At 35.2% G+C, this 17,169-nt stretch overlaps 1 protein-coding gene across 8 annotated transcripts in view; it reads right to left on the bottom strand.

Annotated features, from left to right (window-relative positions):
- ABCD3 (ATP binding cassette subfamily D member 3) overlaps nt 1–17,169 on the bottom strand; it is a 114,530-nt gene that overhangs the window by 20,435 nt on the left and 76,926 nt on the right. For all 8 annotated transcript variants that reach the window (XM_053892231.1, XM_053892220.1, XM_053892214.1 and 5 more), the window contains 9 exons: nt 11,905–11,974; nt 10,475–10,572; nt 10,007–10,130; nt 9,409–9,465; nt 7,311–7,453; nt 3,895–3,964; nt 1,781–1,850; nt 1,594–1,691; nt 1,386–1,477 (listed from right to left, as the gene is read on the bottom strand). In XM_053892231.1, the coding sequence (XP_053748206.1) occupies nt 1,386–1,477; nt 1,594–1,691; nt 1,781–1,850; nt 3,895–3,964; nt 7,311–7,453; nt 9,409–9,465; nt 10,007–10,130; nt 10,475–10,572; nt 11,905–11,913 (761 nt within the window). In that variant the 5' untranslated portion in view covers nt 11,914–11,974. The remainder of the gene's footprint in view (nt 1–1,385; nt 1,478–1,593; nt 1,692–1,780; nt 1,851–3,894; nt 3,965–7,310; nt 7,454–9,408; nt 9,466–10,006; nt 10,131–10,474; nt 10,573–11,904; nt 11,975–17,169) is intronic.

The raw sequence follows: 17,169 nt of genomic DNA on the forward strand, positions 1-17,169 counted from the left end.
GAAAGTATGAGCGCTAATAGTGTATGCATGCTTTATTATGTTTCAGTAGGACAACAGGAACAGGATAAGGGAAGAGGTTTCATAGGATCCCCACCTCAACACATAGTTACTTCTTTTAACAGGTGAGACAAGAAAGTTGTATGCCACTAGAATTTTAAGGAAGTTTCTAGTAGATACTAGACTAGTAGACTAAGGACTAGTACTAGTGCATTCCTTAGACATAGGAAGTATGGACCGAGTTCCTGCTAGAATGAGCTACAATGCCAAGTATAGTTAGCTTCTCCGTCTGAGGAAGGCGTTTATTACAAGTATGCCAAAATGCCTGCTACCTTCCTATAAACATGGACAAATACGGATGATTCCTCTCTTTCCTACTTCAAAAGGGAGAAAAGATGAAGTGTTAATATTAGCTGGAAATCACTGTGGCAATAGAGAGAAATCAAAGCTAATGCCAAGACATTGAGGAAATAAAAATAACACGATGGTCAAAGAGAAAGCAATCTGCATCAAAGAATCAAAAGAGTGAAAATCAAGCAGAAACCTTCCAAAGGAACAGAAGCACCCCATCTACCATGAACCATAAAGACATGAGAAAAGTTATTAACAAGCAGGAAGAGTGTCCGCATTCTCAAGAGAAACAGACTCCTCATAGCAGTAGACAATCTCCTCTATCTTGCAATGAAGCCCTAAACTGCCATAGAACATAAGGAAGAATAAAGAAGAAACATGTGGATGGGTCACAGGTCTGGGAAGGATCCGATGTGATCCAGTTTCTTCAGAAGTACTTTTTACATGATGGTGTTTTTTACACCATACCAAGCCCTTTATATTAGAGCTTAAAATACTGAAATATTTAATTCCATTTTATGGTCTAAGAACGATTTCACCTAACAGTATGACCATATTTACAACTGCAGCCACAGACACCACGAAGTGACTTTTTACTTTTTACCCATTAAAATCAACTTCATCTGTGTTTATCCTTTGCTAGGTTGCCAGTAACAAGACCTATGGGGAAAAAAAGTACAGAGGAGGACAAAAAAGTTCAAATGCAAAAATTCTCTTCATTAACTTAATTTTCTGTAAATTAAGAAAAGACTGCCATGACTTAACATTTCCCAACTTATCGAATACTAATGTCCGTAGAGCAGACAGCTTAAGAACCACTAACCTGGTTGAAGGCTCAAAACAGCTGTCTTAAGCAAACATGAAAAGTTTACTATCAGAGAAAAATCTTCTCTAAAGGTCCTAAATCAGCTTCCAGGAGTAGGAAACGGGACTTCAGTTGCCCCTTATCTTAACCTCAACTGGGCACAATCATTAAGTATTACACAGTTTTAAAACTTCTCTGCAACTGTTTGTTCATCATTACTAATCTTACTTACCCGGCCAATCTCGTCATCTCACGGCCAGCCAAAACTATCCGACCCAGAGCTTGAGACATTCGCAAAAGCATTCTTCCACTTTGGTAGTAATCCTTAAAAAGAAATAAATACTGGTTTTCACTTATGTTTCTAAGACTAAAAAGCAGCTTTTATTTGTTTTTATATTGAAATTTTCCATTTATTATGACAACGGTTACTAATACTTTACCTCTAGAAGTTCTGAATGTGTACTCTTGACATGTCGAGGATGAGACAAATCTAGGAAAGGACGACTGACAACCAGGTAACCGACAACAGTGGCAAGATCTGACACAAAACAGTTAGGATTGAAACATTAATAACACTTCACTTTTTCCACAAATCTCATTCCACTATCCATTTCAAAGCATACTTACATTTGGCAATTATGCTATCAATGAAGCCCATAGAAAACCGAAACAAAATGAAATTATGTAGGTGCTCCACCTGGCAGAAGCAAAAACAAAATATATATATATATTGTACGTATATAAAAATATGAATCTACCCTAAAAATAAAAAAATTATAAGATTTATTCCATGAATATTTAGAGTGCCTACGATCTCTGATTACACTGTACATCACATTTTCTTGAGCACAGTGCTGATCAGAGTAGATGTCACAAAAATACTCTATGAAACCATTTTTATGCAAACAGAATGGAAATCACATATAAATGATAATGTGGTATTATTTGCACATAATATTGTATTCAGAATATGGTCAGATACATATATGCTGAAAATGATCAATAACTAAAACAACGACAACAAAACAGAAGGATGAGCTAATTTAGGTAAAACACTAGCTGCTTAGATTGGCACTCAGTGCTTTGCTTTAGTTGGAGACATCTGGTCTATGCTTTCTCTAAGAATCATATTACACTGCATCTGAACCAAGTGCTAATGTAATCAATGCTGCGCAGCCCTAGTCTGTAGCTTTAATCTCAGTTAAATGCAGTACCTTAAAATAACAAATCTAAAAATGTTTTGTATTCTGCCTTTTTATCAGATTATTCAAGGCCCTGCATGATCTGGCACTGGGCTCTATCCTAAATTTAATCTAAGCTGCTCCTCCTCTCTGAGTTCCAGAGATACTGGTTCCTCAAACATGTTCCTGTCTTAAGGCTTTCCTTCTGTTGTTCTCTTGGCCAGGAATACCATCTTCCTTGATATTTCTATTCTGTGACTAACTTGCTCACTCCATGCATGTCAGGGTGGCTTACTCTTACTACCTCTTGTGAAAGTACAATGACTGGAACATTTATTCACCAAATGCCATGTGTTATATGCTATGCTCAATGCTGGAGATACAACAGTGAATAAAACAGACAAGGTCCCTGAGCTCATGGAGTTTACATCCTCATGAAAGAGACAAACTAGAAAACAAGTAAAATAAATATAAATTGCAATATATGCTTTTAAAGAAACATATCGTTAAATCGGGAAGGCCATTTCACATAGACTAACCAGAGAAGGCAAAGCCACAATAAGCTGTTAACTTTGGGGCTAAAATCTAAGGATAAGAATAAGCAACCCAGGTAAAGAGTGAGCTGGTGAACAGCAGCAGTTCCCTGGAAAATTACCCTAAATGCATTTTATCAGTAAGCACTATCAAAGTTCAGTCACATTAAATATAAGTAAGGCAAAAATCCAATTTCTGAAATAAGGAATTTAAAATGACTTTCCTTAACCTTTTTAAATCACTTCAAATATACACTTAATTTCACAAACTTCCACTTAAATGTAAGCTCCTTACAGGCAGGATTTTGTATGTCACGTACACAAAATTACCAGCACCTGGAACAAGCATGGGCACCTAGATGGCACTCAGTATCTTTTAAATGAATGAATAAAATTCCTTGAATTCAAATTTTCCAAATGGCAAGAAAAGAACCGATGTATGTACAGTTTTCACAAGAAACAATGTTTGGAAACCTAAATCAAGTGTCAACCAACTATATGGCCCAAAGTACAAATGCAGCCTGCCACGTATTTTTGTAAATAAAGTATTATTGGAACACAGTCACACTCACTCATTTACATAGAGTGTAGAGTTACTTTTGAAGGGCAGAGCTGAATAGGTACAACACAGACCATACGGTCTAAGAAGCCTAAGCTACAGATCTACTATCTTGTCTTTTACAGAAACAGTTTGCCGACCCTATTCTAAATAATAATCATCATAATAATATCTTCAAGAATGCTACAGAAACCAAAGAATTTATCTTTAAATAAGACGCCTGTGCATCTCTAAAAATACACTGACAATTATTTTAATGAATAAATAATGTTTGTAACGGGAGGCTTAATACACTAATAGGATAGTTTTTATTCTTATATTTTTTATGAAAATACAGCATAAAAATACTTCATAGCTGTTTAAAAATGAATAGCTTAAGGATTAAAGATATATACCTATAGATACAGATAGTCACGGGCCAAAAATAATCTTTCCATAAATACACGAGCCTCAAGCATGTTATCTTACCAGTTTTCGGAAGACTGAGTGGATTGTCTGCTTTTCTCTCTTATTTCCATTGTAAAAGGCAATTTCTTCACTATTAAAGAAAATAATTTAGTAATTAATTTTAATATTATCTATGCATGAAAAACAACTGAAATAGAGTATTTGATGACTGAATATTTTATTGATATGGACATTTAGGGGGTGCCTGGGTGGCTCAGCAGGTTAAGCATATGACTTCGGCTCAGGTCATGATCTCCTCACGGTTTGTGGGTTCGAGACCCACATTGGGCTCCATGCTGATGGCTCAGAGCCTGGAGCCTGCTTCAGATTCTGTAGCTCCCTCTCTCTACCCCTTCCCCACTCATGCTCTGTCTCTGTCTCTCAAATATAAATAAACATTAAAAAAAAAAACTTCAGTGGACACTTAAGACTATAGGCTTAATGGGTGTGTCTTGCCACAGTTCTGTGCTGGAGATCCTGCTCCAAGCTCAGCTGACCAGAGAGCACAGGAACACACACCTAACCGGATCACAGACTGAACTGCAGCCATATGTTGCATATGCCACCCGTAGCCTGGTTGGAAAAGATGCGCCGGGTGAGTCCTCAGAAATTTAATTAATTTCTTTAATAAAAAATAAGAAGGAAGCTGCTATGATATATAGGAAAGCAGGGCTGGGACAGCCATTATAGATGACAAATGGAGTATAGACCCTACACACAGGAGGGAGAGGATAAATAACAGGTAGAAGAAGCTACTGAGCGATGCCATGACATACAGCCTTTGAAAGACTGAAAAGCAAACCAACTCCAAATGATTTCACAGTGCCAGCTTCCAGGAGGCCCAGCTGAACAGTCATTCTTATTCTGGGAACCCCACCATTTCCTCACAACAACTCTCCTTTTCTTGAGCTGGACTGAATGGGTCCATAAGGGCCACAAGAATCTTGACTAGAAGAAAAAAGGCATTCTTACGGATGAAGAAAGGTAAAGTGCAGTTAAGAATATCTGTTGTCACACAGCTAGCAAGTCAAGCAGATAAGATTGTAAACCATACCTGACCCTCAAGTCTAGTCTTCCCATACATCAGTATGATGTAAACATTCCCAGAAAAGTAGCTCTTACAGCAGAGAAAAGTAAAGATTTACATAGGAGTCTAAGGGCAGAGTTGAAAAGCCTTCAATAAACACCCAATATTTCCTTAAAGTCTCTTTTTCCCTTAAAAATTTATGTGAATTGCATATTCTACTCCAAAATGTACCTGCATTCTTCCCATTATAAAAACAAGGTAGCTCTTGCCTCAGCCCCTTCAAGTAAAATTAACTTCGTATAAAAATGAATCACGTTTGACCTGTGTTTCACCATTTCCTTGACACAATCATATAGAGCCCCAGGGTATCAGAGTTCCAGTTTAAAAACAATTCTATACCTATAATTAGTTTCTCGCTTCCTTCTACCTCCTCTGCACATTTAAGCCCATGGAGGAAGATAAAGTAAACATTCCACTGAGTCATTTTAGCCCCAATCTAAAACCTGAAAGGGCAAAAACATCCTAGAATACTATGGCTGGGCATCTACCATTAATTCTCTTCCACATCCTTCTTCCTAAGAGAACTCCAATTTTCTTAGTTACCTATCTACAAGGAATGAGTTCCATTTGGTCTCAGGCAATCACTTTACTGTGACTGCTTCAGACATGGGTAAGTGATAATTCTGGTCAATGAGAGGTGACACAAAGTCAGCCATGGGACTTCCGGGAAAGTTTTCCTGCTCTCATGAAGAGATGGCCTGTTCTGATTTCTGGACTTTTTACAGGGGAGGAGTGCTGGTGACATCTGGAACTGCTTCGTCATCTTGTAATCACAAGAAAACTTAGGCTGAGGAAAAGAGGAACGTACAAAGGAAGGCTGAGCCAAGAGAACATAAAAGAAGAGCCAGAGCCCTGATCATGCTGTGCCTGGAACAGGCATCTTATGAGTTCTTATGTCAAGTAGTAAATGTCCTTATTGTTACAGCCAGAATCAGGGTTTTCTGTTTCTTGTAAAAGAAAGCATTCTAGCTGATACCATCTTCCATTCACTTGGTAAATCACCTCTCTACTCAACCAATCATCTATTCCTCAGCCTCCCTACAGCACAAAATTCTATTTAACATTGCTACCATTTTAGCGATGCAAGGAAATAAAGGAAGAGGGAATTATTAAAAGAGTAATATTTTTAAAATATTTTTTATTTATTTTGAGAGAGAGAGAGAGAGAGAGAGAGAGAGAGAGAGAGAGAAAGCAGAGGAGGGGCAGAGAAAGAGAGGGACAAAGAGAGAATCCCAAGCAGGCTCCACACTGTCAGCGCAGAGCCTGACCAGGGCTCAAGCCCACGAACTGTGAGATCATAACCTGAACTGAAGTCAAGAGTCAGACGCTTAACCAACTGAGCCACCCAGGTGCCCCTAAAAAAAGTATTCTGAATAAGTCTGTAAATGCTTATGGGGTACTAAATAAAGATCAGGATTCTCAAAATGAGGTAAGGTTGACAGATTAATACATACATACATTAATACATGAGAAAATTTACTGAGTACAAACTGCATATCAAAACCTGTGCTGGAAGCTTTGTATATATTTCATATTTAATCCTCACAACAGCCCTATATTATCTATCATAAACAAGAAAAGTGAAGCTATAACTAACTTGCCGAAAGTTGTATAATATATAACTGGTAAATGGAGGAGGCAGATTTTGAAACTAGTCAGGCTGGCTCCAAAGCCTAATACTTTTTCTTCCTATTTTGGAAACTATCTGGAAAATAGGAAAATAGAGACAGATGCAGGAAGACTGAATTACTAAGAATTCCAAACAGTCTCAAAAGTATTTGTGGATAAGCTGAGATAGAACTTTCCTTGAAGAAGTATTGTAAGTAAATCAGAATTTGAATTATATTTTGAGCATGTTTAAAGTGAAATGAACAGAAAATTATGAAGAGGTGAACCAAGGATACTACACAGTTAAGAAAAAGAGTTAGAAATGTGGAAGATTACTCTTGTATAAAACTGATTATCTTTCATAATGTATATTTTCAAAAGAGGGAAATTCACAAACACCATTTTAGTAACACTGTCTACCACACTTTTTGGAGTTAACTTATATGACATCAATATTCATAAAAACACATTTTTAATACAGCTAAATTCCTTCATTTTTTAATGATTATTATTATTTTTTAATGTTTGTTTATTTTTGAGAGAGAGAGAGCGGGAGCAGAGGAAGGGCAGAAAGAGAGGGGGACAGAGATCTAAAGCAGCCTCTGTGCTGACAGCACAGAGCCTGATGTGGGATTCGAACTCACGAACCATGAGATCATGACCTGAGCCAAAGTCAGACGCTTAACTGACTGGGTCACCCAGGTGCTCCACAGCTAAATTCCTTTAATACATTGCTCCTTACCTGTTGGTGATGAGCCGGGAATTAACGTATCTATACTCTCCTTCATACTTTTGCTCAGTTATTGTCATCTTACCAACGGGTCTTCTAAGTCGAGTTAGGAATAGCCCGGAAACAATCAAGTAGGCCATCATACTTGCTGGGCCCTATTATTATTGGAAGAGAGAATATACAAAGTTTAAGGATATCATAATACATTCACCGGATGCAACATGTACAATTTCTATAATTAGCTCCAGTGGCTTTGAGAAAAACTGCTCTTTTGGTTAATTTTTTCCTCTTAACTCTTTTTTGAGAAAGGACACACTGGGCATTTCATCCTTTTAACTACTCATCAACTCTTCCTCCAACACTGTACGCTCTCCTGAATTTGTTCACCCAAAAATTCCTAATTGCAGTCTACACTCTTCCTATAGCATCTAAAACTCTTCTGATGAAACTCTTCCTGATATTCCCTTAAGATTCCACAGAAAGTCTCAGACCTCTTTTTTTTGCCTTCTCCTGGAATGTTAATATTCCCTGAGGTTTCTTCCTTAGATCTCTTCTCCCAAATTTTTAACTCTACCCCCATCACTCTTAAGAATCCAAGACAATATCTCCAAGTAAGTACCATACACTTAACACCTCACTACTCTGTAGGGCCTCAAGCAAAGTCCCCCAAGGCAGCTCTAATTGCCCTTCCCTCTACATCTTGCCTGCAGCTGCCACAGCTTGTAACTTGGTGAGTCACCACATCACCCACTGACCAACCCAAGGGAGAAGCTTTAAGCTCACCTCTCCAAGTTCATCACAGGTACTCCCTCACTCCCACCTATATCGCATGTTCCGCCATGCTGAAAAAACGACTTCCTGAACACGCCATTCAATGAAGTTGTTCTTATGCCTGGCAAACCTGACATATCTAATGGATGCCTACTCATCCTCCTCAGAGCAGCTCAAATATCACCTCCAATTCTTCCGGACACTAAAGATTTTATTCAAACTTCTGTTACTGAACTTAGCACTTGACCTTATAATAATCTGAATATCTATTCTGTTATTAGATTGTAAACCTTCTTCAGCAGGAACTGTGTCTTATTCATCTTTTTATCCTTACCACCTAACACAAGATGTGTGGACTATAATGTGTATTCAATATTTTTTTAATTAAATATGATTGATTCAATGCAGTTCAACAATTACTGCAAGAATGGGCAAAGGAAAGAACTAAAACATAGTTTCTACCTTTGAGAATCAGAATTGGATAACAGGGATACATGGAAAGATTATTTAAGTATAAAAATGTACTAAGTACCATAAAAATATTGGAGCACACAGATGAGAGAGAGAGGCATTAGGCCTATTCACTTGCTTAGAGTAAAAACAAACTAGAAGAATGATTAAACTTGGATCACAGCGTAGCAAAAAGTTAGTAAGGTAGATAAGAGAATTCAAATAAAAAACTACTTTCCCAGTATTCTGGAAAAAAAGCTAAATCCACTATAGAAATCATATATTCTCAACTACAAAATGTGTACACATACACATGCACATATATATACAACGGCCACATTATTACATGGTTGTGTGATAAATATGTAACAATAATGTATTAAATGCCTAAAGTAATACTTCAATGAGAATACTCAGAGAAAATCTAAAGGTCATTGTTACCAACACGAGTATCAGAAAGACAGGGTAATAAGGCTCATGAGATAGTCAACCATTTACATTTTTATAAAATTATATATGATGTAATAAACAGTTACAGCCACTCTAAAGGTATTTCTGACATTTTAACATTCAAGTTTCATATTAAAATGGCTGCCTCCAAATCTCTTCTTATTTAGCCATTACTTTACAACAGTAAGTACATGTATGTCATTGTTAAAGCACTTCCGGTTATAAATGCCACAGAAACTTTCCAAGTATCTGCCTTAAGGAAAATTAAAACACCAAATTAGAATACTTTCTAAGTCTCTAGTACAGTATGAGTTTATAAACTAGACTTTATTAGGTACATGTCATAAAAGCACATTCTTTGAGATATATAAAAACTCCTACAAACACTCCAGCTATTTACAACACCATATTAGAGCAATTTAAAAGAGATTAAACTCACCTGAGCTCCTATTGCACTTGTTAACTTGAAGATATACAAAACTATGTCTAAAAATGGCTGTAACGTAAATATTAGAAGGTAAGGAATTAAAAAGAACTGGAATGCATAGATATATAGCTAACACAACACAACAAATATAAAATACTATTCAACATTTAACACATATTTGTCAACACGTAGAGTTCCCACTATATATATAATGTACTATAACAGTATATAGATCAAGAAATACATAAAAGAAACAGTTCTTGAAAACTTAAAATAGAGACAGCATGACCAATGTCTACCGACCATCAAGTGGGAAAAACATGTATCACCTTCCAACAACTAAGGAAGCTCTACTGTGATAATTAACCATTAGTAACCCAGTAGTTTCTCAATGTAGTGTAAAGACACTGAATACAAGGACCTAAGATGGAACCCCAAATCTAGTACCACCTTTTCTGGTTTCTATATATCTGCACCTCTAAAACAAAAGGCTCTTTCTACTTGTAATATTGTTTAATTCTATTACTTTATCAAAACATCCATGTGTTGAAATAACTGAATGAACCTATAATTTTCTGATAGTTTAAAAAAAGAAAATAAAGAAACTTACCTTACTAAGATTTGAATACAGATCAACTACACTGTTACAAAACTTTTCTACATCTTGTGTAAGCAGCTGGTCTGGATTGGCTATTCTGTTGTCCAGATTTCCCATTTTATAATATGTGAAAGCTCTATAATAGCAGTAAAAAAATGACATTAAAACAAACAATCACATTTTAGCACATAGTGTAAATTCATAGAAACAGAAAAGTCAGGAGCTGGAAGAGTCCCTAAAGATTGTCCTAACTGATTTTAGAAACAAGGAAGAACATCCAGAGAGGGATGACTTGTCGATTAACGGAAAGGCCCGTAGGAGAGTCTAAATTACTGAGGGCTTTCCCTGTATGCTTCTGGGTCCAAGAGCAATTCCCTTGAAAAATATATTCAATACAAAGGAAAAACCTCTATATCTCAATATCATAAGCATTTCTATTCAATTTAAGCATTTTTAATACAAAAATAGGTTATCACTTACTGGAGATACTCCTCATAGAGGTATTTAGTTAGTCTTACGCGGAAGCACAGTTTGAGCTCATTTAACCCAAACTTCAAGAAGTTATTAACCAGAGAGATCTGAAACAAACAGATATGACTGGTTTCACTACATTTCTACTTATAAAATTACAATTTATTTCTCTTTCACTGGGTATGTCCCTAAATCCTATGATTTGTTATTACCGACAGTCCAAACTGATGTACTTCAGTTCTGTTTTACTTAGAGTTTACAAAGATACAAAGACAATATGCTAAACCAAATGCAATTGGCTATACTATCGTGATATATTATTAAAACCTAACTTGACACTCAATTTTAGAATATGTTAGTATCATCAATTATGAGAAGCACCTTGCTACTTTTTTTGTAAACAAACAAAAAGCCTAATCTGTCACCTTTGTATCCAATGTAAAGGAGTCCTGACATTTGCGTTTATATTTTGTTTCCTACTACAAGCACTGACAACCCTAGACAATGAAATTCTATTTTCATTTGCATTTGTTAAAAAAAAGTACTCTAAGTTTCACACCAACTAATACCATTTCCAGAGTATTTCTAGAGTCATCTTTATTTCTCTTTTCCATCATTATATTAAAATTAATAAATTAATTCTTCCACAGTTCCAAACTCATTTACATGAACATTTTCTCAAGAAAACACTGGCCGCCTACTGAATCTCAACCTTTTACTGATATCTATACTACTTATCTCAATTTCTTAAAGGTCTAAAAGCCATGTATGTATATTTCTCAAGCTTTATTAAATCTCTGACATATTTTCTGATTAACTGGATTTTACAATCAAGTTTTTTTCACTGATATATTTATATTAAAATTCTTATAGTGACAATAAAGAACCAAGCTAAGAAAATCACTTATGATTTAAACCAAACACTGACCTTTATTTTTAATATATAGATAATAAATTCCCATTTTAAACAAACAAACAAATAAATAAATAAATCCAATTTAACTTAAACTACATCAGTGGTTCAAGTTACTATAAATGGCCTAAAGCAATGGTTCTCAACCAGGGTGATTTTGCCACCGTGCCTACCCCCACCCCAGCCTCCATGGAACATATGGCAATGTCCTAGAGACATACTTGGTCATCAAAACTGGGGGAGGGGCACTACTACCATCAAGTGCAATGCTACTAAACATCAGAGATACCCTGGCCTAAAGGTTAAAAAAAAAAAAAAACAACACACACACACACATCAATCCAATTTATTTTTCTATCTAGGATAAAGGTTTACATTGAAAGATTCTGCTGTAAGTTACAAAACTAAACTCGGAATAGGAACTTGCCATAAATCTTTAAAGTTAAGAAGTACAAACAAATCTTTGAAGATTTTAGTAAGATACAAATTTGTCCGTATGTAAAGATTTTTAAAGAATTACACTTACGAGAGGCATGGCAGCGATGAAGTTGAATAAGTATCTCTTGAAATCTTTCCTGCTACGACCAATGATACCACTGCAAACCACCACATGCAATGCATTAGTTGCAAAAGAAGCAATCTTTCACACTAAAAACCCTGTAAAGCTCTAAAATTACTCTTGGAAATTTTTATTGACTCAAAAGAATCAATTAAGAAAAAAAGGTGCTGAAAAACATTTTCTTGCAAAAACATGTTTCTAACTTTTGAAATTTAATCATTTTACATAGGCTGCCTGAAATCCCTCTATAAATGGCAAAATCAAATACGAATAATTTCCTTAGTTCTTTCCTTAGTAAAAATGGCAATTTAAAAAAAGGCTTAAACTGCCACAAAAGGAGCTTAGATGGCAAAACAATTAACTTTATAGAGTCAGGAATGGGTTATTATGGATGAAATAAGCTAGTATTTCTTTGTTTTTAAATATTTTAATACCATGATTCTCATTTGTATGAACTAATTGCAGAGACAGACTAATGACAGATCAGCAAACTCACTGCAAAAGGTCAAGAGTAAATATTTTAAGCTTTCGTGGGCAGGAAGGTCTCTGTTCCAACTACTCAATTCTGCAAATGCAGAAGCAAAAACAGCCAAGAATGAGACTGGCTGTGTCCTAATAAAATTTTCCAAAGCAGATGGCAGTGGGATTTGTCCTGTGGAGGCTTGTTTGCTGACCCCAGGACTAAATGATAAATCAGAAAGTAGATTAGTGGGGTTCCTCAGAGCCTCAGGATGGTTTTGCAGAGGCTTCAGAGGTGTTAACACACTTAAACTAAACCAACTCTTCTTTTACGTTCATTTGTTTTACATATTTATCTGTTCTAAAAATATCCATTAAGAACTTATTCAAAGTAAGGGTTCCACTACTTTTTTGAAAACTATCATATAAGTAAAGGATCTCTGAGTACCTTATGTCTGTGATCTACTAAAATGATAGAACTTCTTTGGTCACACACTCTTTTCTCAAATAGTATTTATTAATATTCAAATATAAGTAAAATATATTTTGAATTTAAATATATTTATATAAATATATATTATATATTTAAATATATATTATATATTTAATATATATATAAATATATTATTATATATATAATATTATATATTAATATATATTTATATATTATTTATATATAATATATAATTATATATATATAATTATTTATATATTATAATATAATATATATAATATATAATATATATATTATAATATATATATTAATATATATAATAATATATAATAATAATATAATAATAATATATTAAATATATATATAATATAATATATATTAAAATATATTTATATATATATTAAATATATAATATATATTTAAATATATAGGCTAAATGATTTAACCTAGCTCCACGGGGACCTGGGTGGCTCAGTCAGTTAAGCATCTGACTCTTGATTTTGGCTTAGGTCATGATCTCAGTTTGTGGAATCAAGCCCAGAGTTGGGTTCCATGCTGACAGCACAGGGTCTGCTTGGGATTCTCTCTCTCTCTGCCCCTCTTCTGCTCTTTCAAAATAACCAGAAAAACAAAACAAAACAAAACCTAGCTCCACACCACAAAAAAATGATATGGTAATAATTTTATTTTTATGAGGGAATAGGTGAATAATGCCATGTAATGTTAACTGGTCTTTTAGAGCAAAAAAGTTGTATGGTCAAATAAATTTGGAAAATCTGAGCTAAACAAAGCTAGCAAATGTCTTTATAAAAAGGTCTTCTCAAAGCTCTTACAGCATGACGTGTTGCACTGAAACTCTTTTAAGACAGTTCTATAGCGTGTAGCATCTCCTCTGTCATACATAGACAGGACATACTTAGGGAAATGCTCCTTTAGACTGATAAAAAATTAATAGTCCAAATTTGATAGAAGTGCTAAACAATTTGTTTTTTAATTTTATGTTGAACTAGAAAAAGCTAAAATAGAATCATATAAAAATGTTTGTAGAAACAAGAAAATTAAAGGGGCGTCTGGGTGGCTTAGTCAGTTAAGCATCCGACTTCAGCTCAGGTCATGATCTGACCGTTCGTGAGTTCGAGCCCTGCGTCGGGCTCCATGCTGGCAGCTCTGAGCCTGGAGCCTGTTTTGTGTCTCCCTCTCTCTCTGCTCCTCCCCCACTCATGCTCTGTCTCTGTCTCTCTCTCAAAAATAAACATTAAAAAAAATTTTTTAAAAGAATATTAAAAACAAGAAGCAATTAAGACAGTACAAAAAGTTTAGAGGTTTAAATTAAAATGACTTGAACCAAACTTTACATAAAACCAAAGTGCTTTAGCTTTAGCCCAAGCTGTGAAACACACAAGATTATAAAACTTGGTAAAGCACATGCTATCATTCAGCAATGGTTTACCATTGGAGTAGCAGCTATAAATTTAAAAAATGGTTTCTTGAATAAAGCCTTATTTCTGCTTATTATTCCACTGCAAAGGAAAAATAATAATAAAGAATAATTTTACAGTTTATTTACATCATTATTACTTCCAAAACATTTAAGCCTTTTATAAATGATGATTTGGTGATTTTAAAATGCTGCCTGTAGCCTGGGTGAAAATAAAATATATCTTTATGATTCCACTATAGCAGCAACAAGGTATGAAGGATTCTCCTTCAAATCATGGAATTACCAGTCTCTACCTTAAAGAAGGAGTCTGTCCTGTTAAAATGTGCCCATACTCCAAAGCTTTTAGCCACTGCTAACAAATAAACATGTAAGGGATATTAAAATGTACATTAAGGACCATCATGAGTCTTTTTGAGACTCTTTTTTTTTTTTTTTTTTAGGAGAAATACATGAATCTAAACCTCCGTGGCAGAGGCAAAAAGGAAAAGACAGATAAACCAATCTACAATGTGGCATTAGTACCGAGTTAGAGGAATGTGTTATTTTTCAAATAAAACTTTCATATTATGAATTCACATTTAAAGATGTTAAATTTAACCAAAGATCAAAGATCTCATACATAGAAGCTCAAAAATATTTATCAAGGAGAAAATTAACAATTAACTTTAAAATGGCCATTTCACAATTGATGAATATGGGTTAAGAGTGTAAGGAAGCTCCTTGCACTGTTCTTGCAACTCTTCTGTACGTTTAAATAGTATCAAAATAATATGTTATTTAGAAACCCTTAAGTAGTTTTGTTTTTCATTTTTTTTCTACATCTTAAAACTACATTTTAAAACTGAGTACCCAACAAATTGATTACTCTATCTAACAGAATTATAAGCTGGCTTATGCCAGATAATAATCTTCCTCCTGTCCATCATCACCAAATAATGTACCACCTACTCTTGGCAATGCATTTTCTCCAGGGCATTAAGTCTGTGAGAAAACTAGTATCAGTGTCTATTCAGTTAAAGTTGGAAATCCATAGTTTATAAGAGCAAATATTATTTTAGAAAACGTGAAATCACAAAATGTAAATAAAAGGGGAAAAAAGTTTACGAAATAAACTACTTCTCCTATACTATACCAAGGTTGTGCAAGGTTATTTATATATAATATGTAACTTTCTACACAGATAGCTAATAAATTCATAGTGTATATAACCTGCACATTTTTTGCTGTAAGTATTTAACAATGCTGTAATTGGTGAGACTGTATTTTTATTAATAGATATGGCATTTAGATAATAAAGTCATCAAAGGAAAAACTATAAATTCTACAATCATGTAAAAGGGTATAAATCTCTTCTCTACGTTATACAAAAGACTCAAATTACTTAGGCACACAGCCCATATAAACAGAACTTAGCAATAAAATTGATCCTCCAAAGCTGATATGCTAGCAGCAATGAATAAACACTTATGTTTATGACAAACTTCTTAGAATTTTTTAGTGAATTCCTCACTAGGGTACACACACAAAAATGACCAGACTGTCTGTTTAAAACACTATTCAGGAAGACCAGACCGTCAATAAGCCCTCAACTTGGCTTCCTTCAGCCCTCACTTTTAAATGTGAATAGAGAGGCAAGAGTGACAGAGTTGCTAACATAAACAACAAAGATGAGAACAAAGGGCCAAGAAGGAAACAGAAACAATGCAGGGAGACAGGGAGAGAGTGAGAGTGACAGTGAGAGAGAACAGACAGAGAGAGAAAGAGAGAGAGAGAGAGAGAGAGAGAGAGAGAGAGAGAGAGAGAAAAGGAAGGAAAGAAAGGAAGAAGGGAGGAAAGAAAGAAGGAAAGAAAGTCACACACTTGAAAGAATGACTGCTCTAAAAATGAACATCCATACAAAAAGATAACTCTTGGAAATAAAATTATGACAAATACAGATTCACTGGATGATACAGTAAAAGGAAATTTCCTTGAAAATGTCAGAGATGAAAACAGTAGAGAAATTATAAGAATCAGATGATCAGTCTAGGGTTCCAACACTCAAGTAATAAGGATTCCAGAAAAAAGGGAGAGAAAAAAATTTTTCAAAAGCACAAGAAAATATCTCAGAATGCAGAATGAGTTCCTCAAATTGAAAAAAAAGCTCACCTATGGGATGCGTGGGTGGCTCAGTCAATTAAGCATCTGGCTCTTGGTTTCAGCTCAGGTCATGATCTCACAGTTTGTGAGTTCGAACCCTGCATCAGGCTCTGTGCTGACAGCGCTTGGGACCTGCTTGGAATTCTCCCTCTCTCTCTGCCCCTTGCCTGCTCGCTCTGTCTCTTTCAAAAATAAATAAATACATTTTAAAGAAAGAAAGAAAAGAACCCACCTAGTGGGACACCTGGGTGGCTCAGTCACTTAAGCATCTGACTAGATCTCAGCTCAGGTCTTGATCTCAGGGTTGTGAGTTCAAGCCCCACCGTTAGACTCTGCGCTGGGCATGAAGCCTACCTGGGGAGGGGAGGGGAGAAAAAGGCCCATCTAGTGCCCAGAACAATGAAAAAAAAAATTCACAGCAATATTCAGTAAAATTCCCAAATACCAGCAATACATGAACAATAAAAAAATGATAATAAAAGCTTCCATAGGGACTTAAAATAGATGTACTGCCAAGGAAGGGCAATCTGCACAAGAATGGGCCTCCACACCCAACATGGCAGCTAGACCAGCAGTGTTTAACCATGGCTGCAAATTAGAATCACTGGGATGTTTCAAAAAGTAATGACTAATTGAATCAGAATGTGTAGGGGTGAGCCCAGATATTATTCCTTCTCAAAATTCCCCAGATGATTCAAATCATCCTGCAACCAAGGTTGAGAACTGCCAAGCTCTACAG

Source organism: Panthera pardus, unplaced genomic scaffold, assembly GCF_024362965.1.
Source record: "Panthera pardus isolate Hobbes unplaced genomic scaffold, ASM2436296v1 HiC_scaffold_11, whole genome shotgun sequence".
Classification (NCBI taxonomy): domain Eukaryota; kingdom Metazoa; phylum Chordata; class Mammalia; order Carnivora; family Felidae; genus Panthera; species Panthera pardus.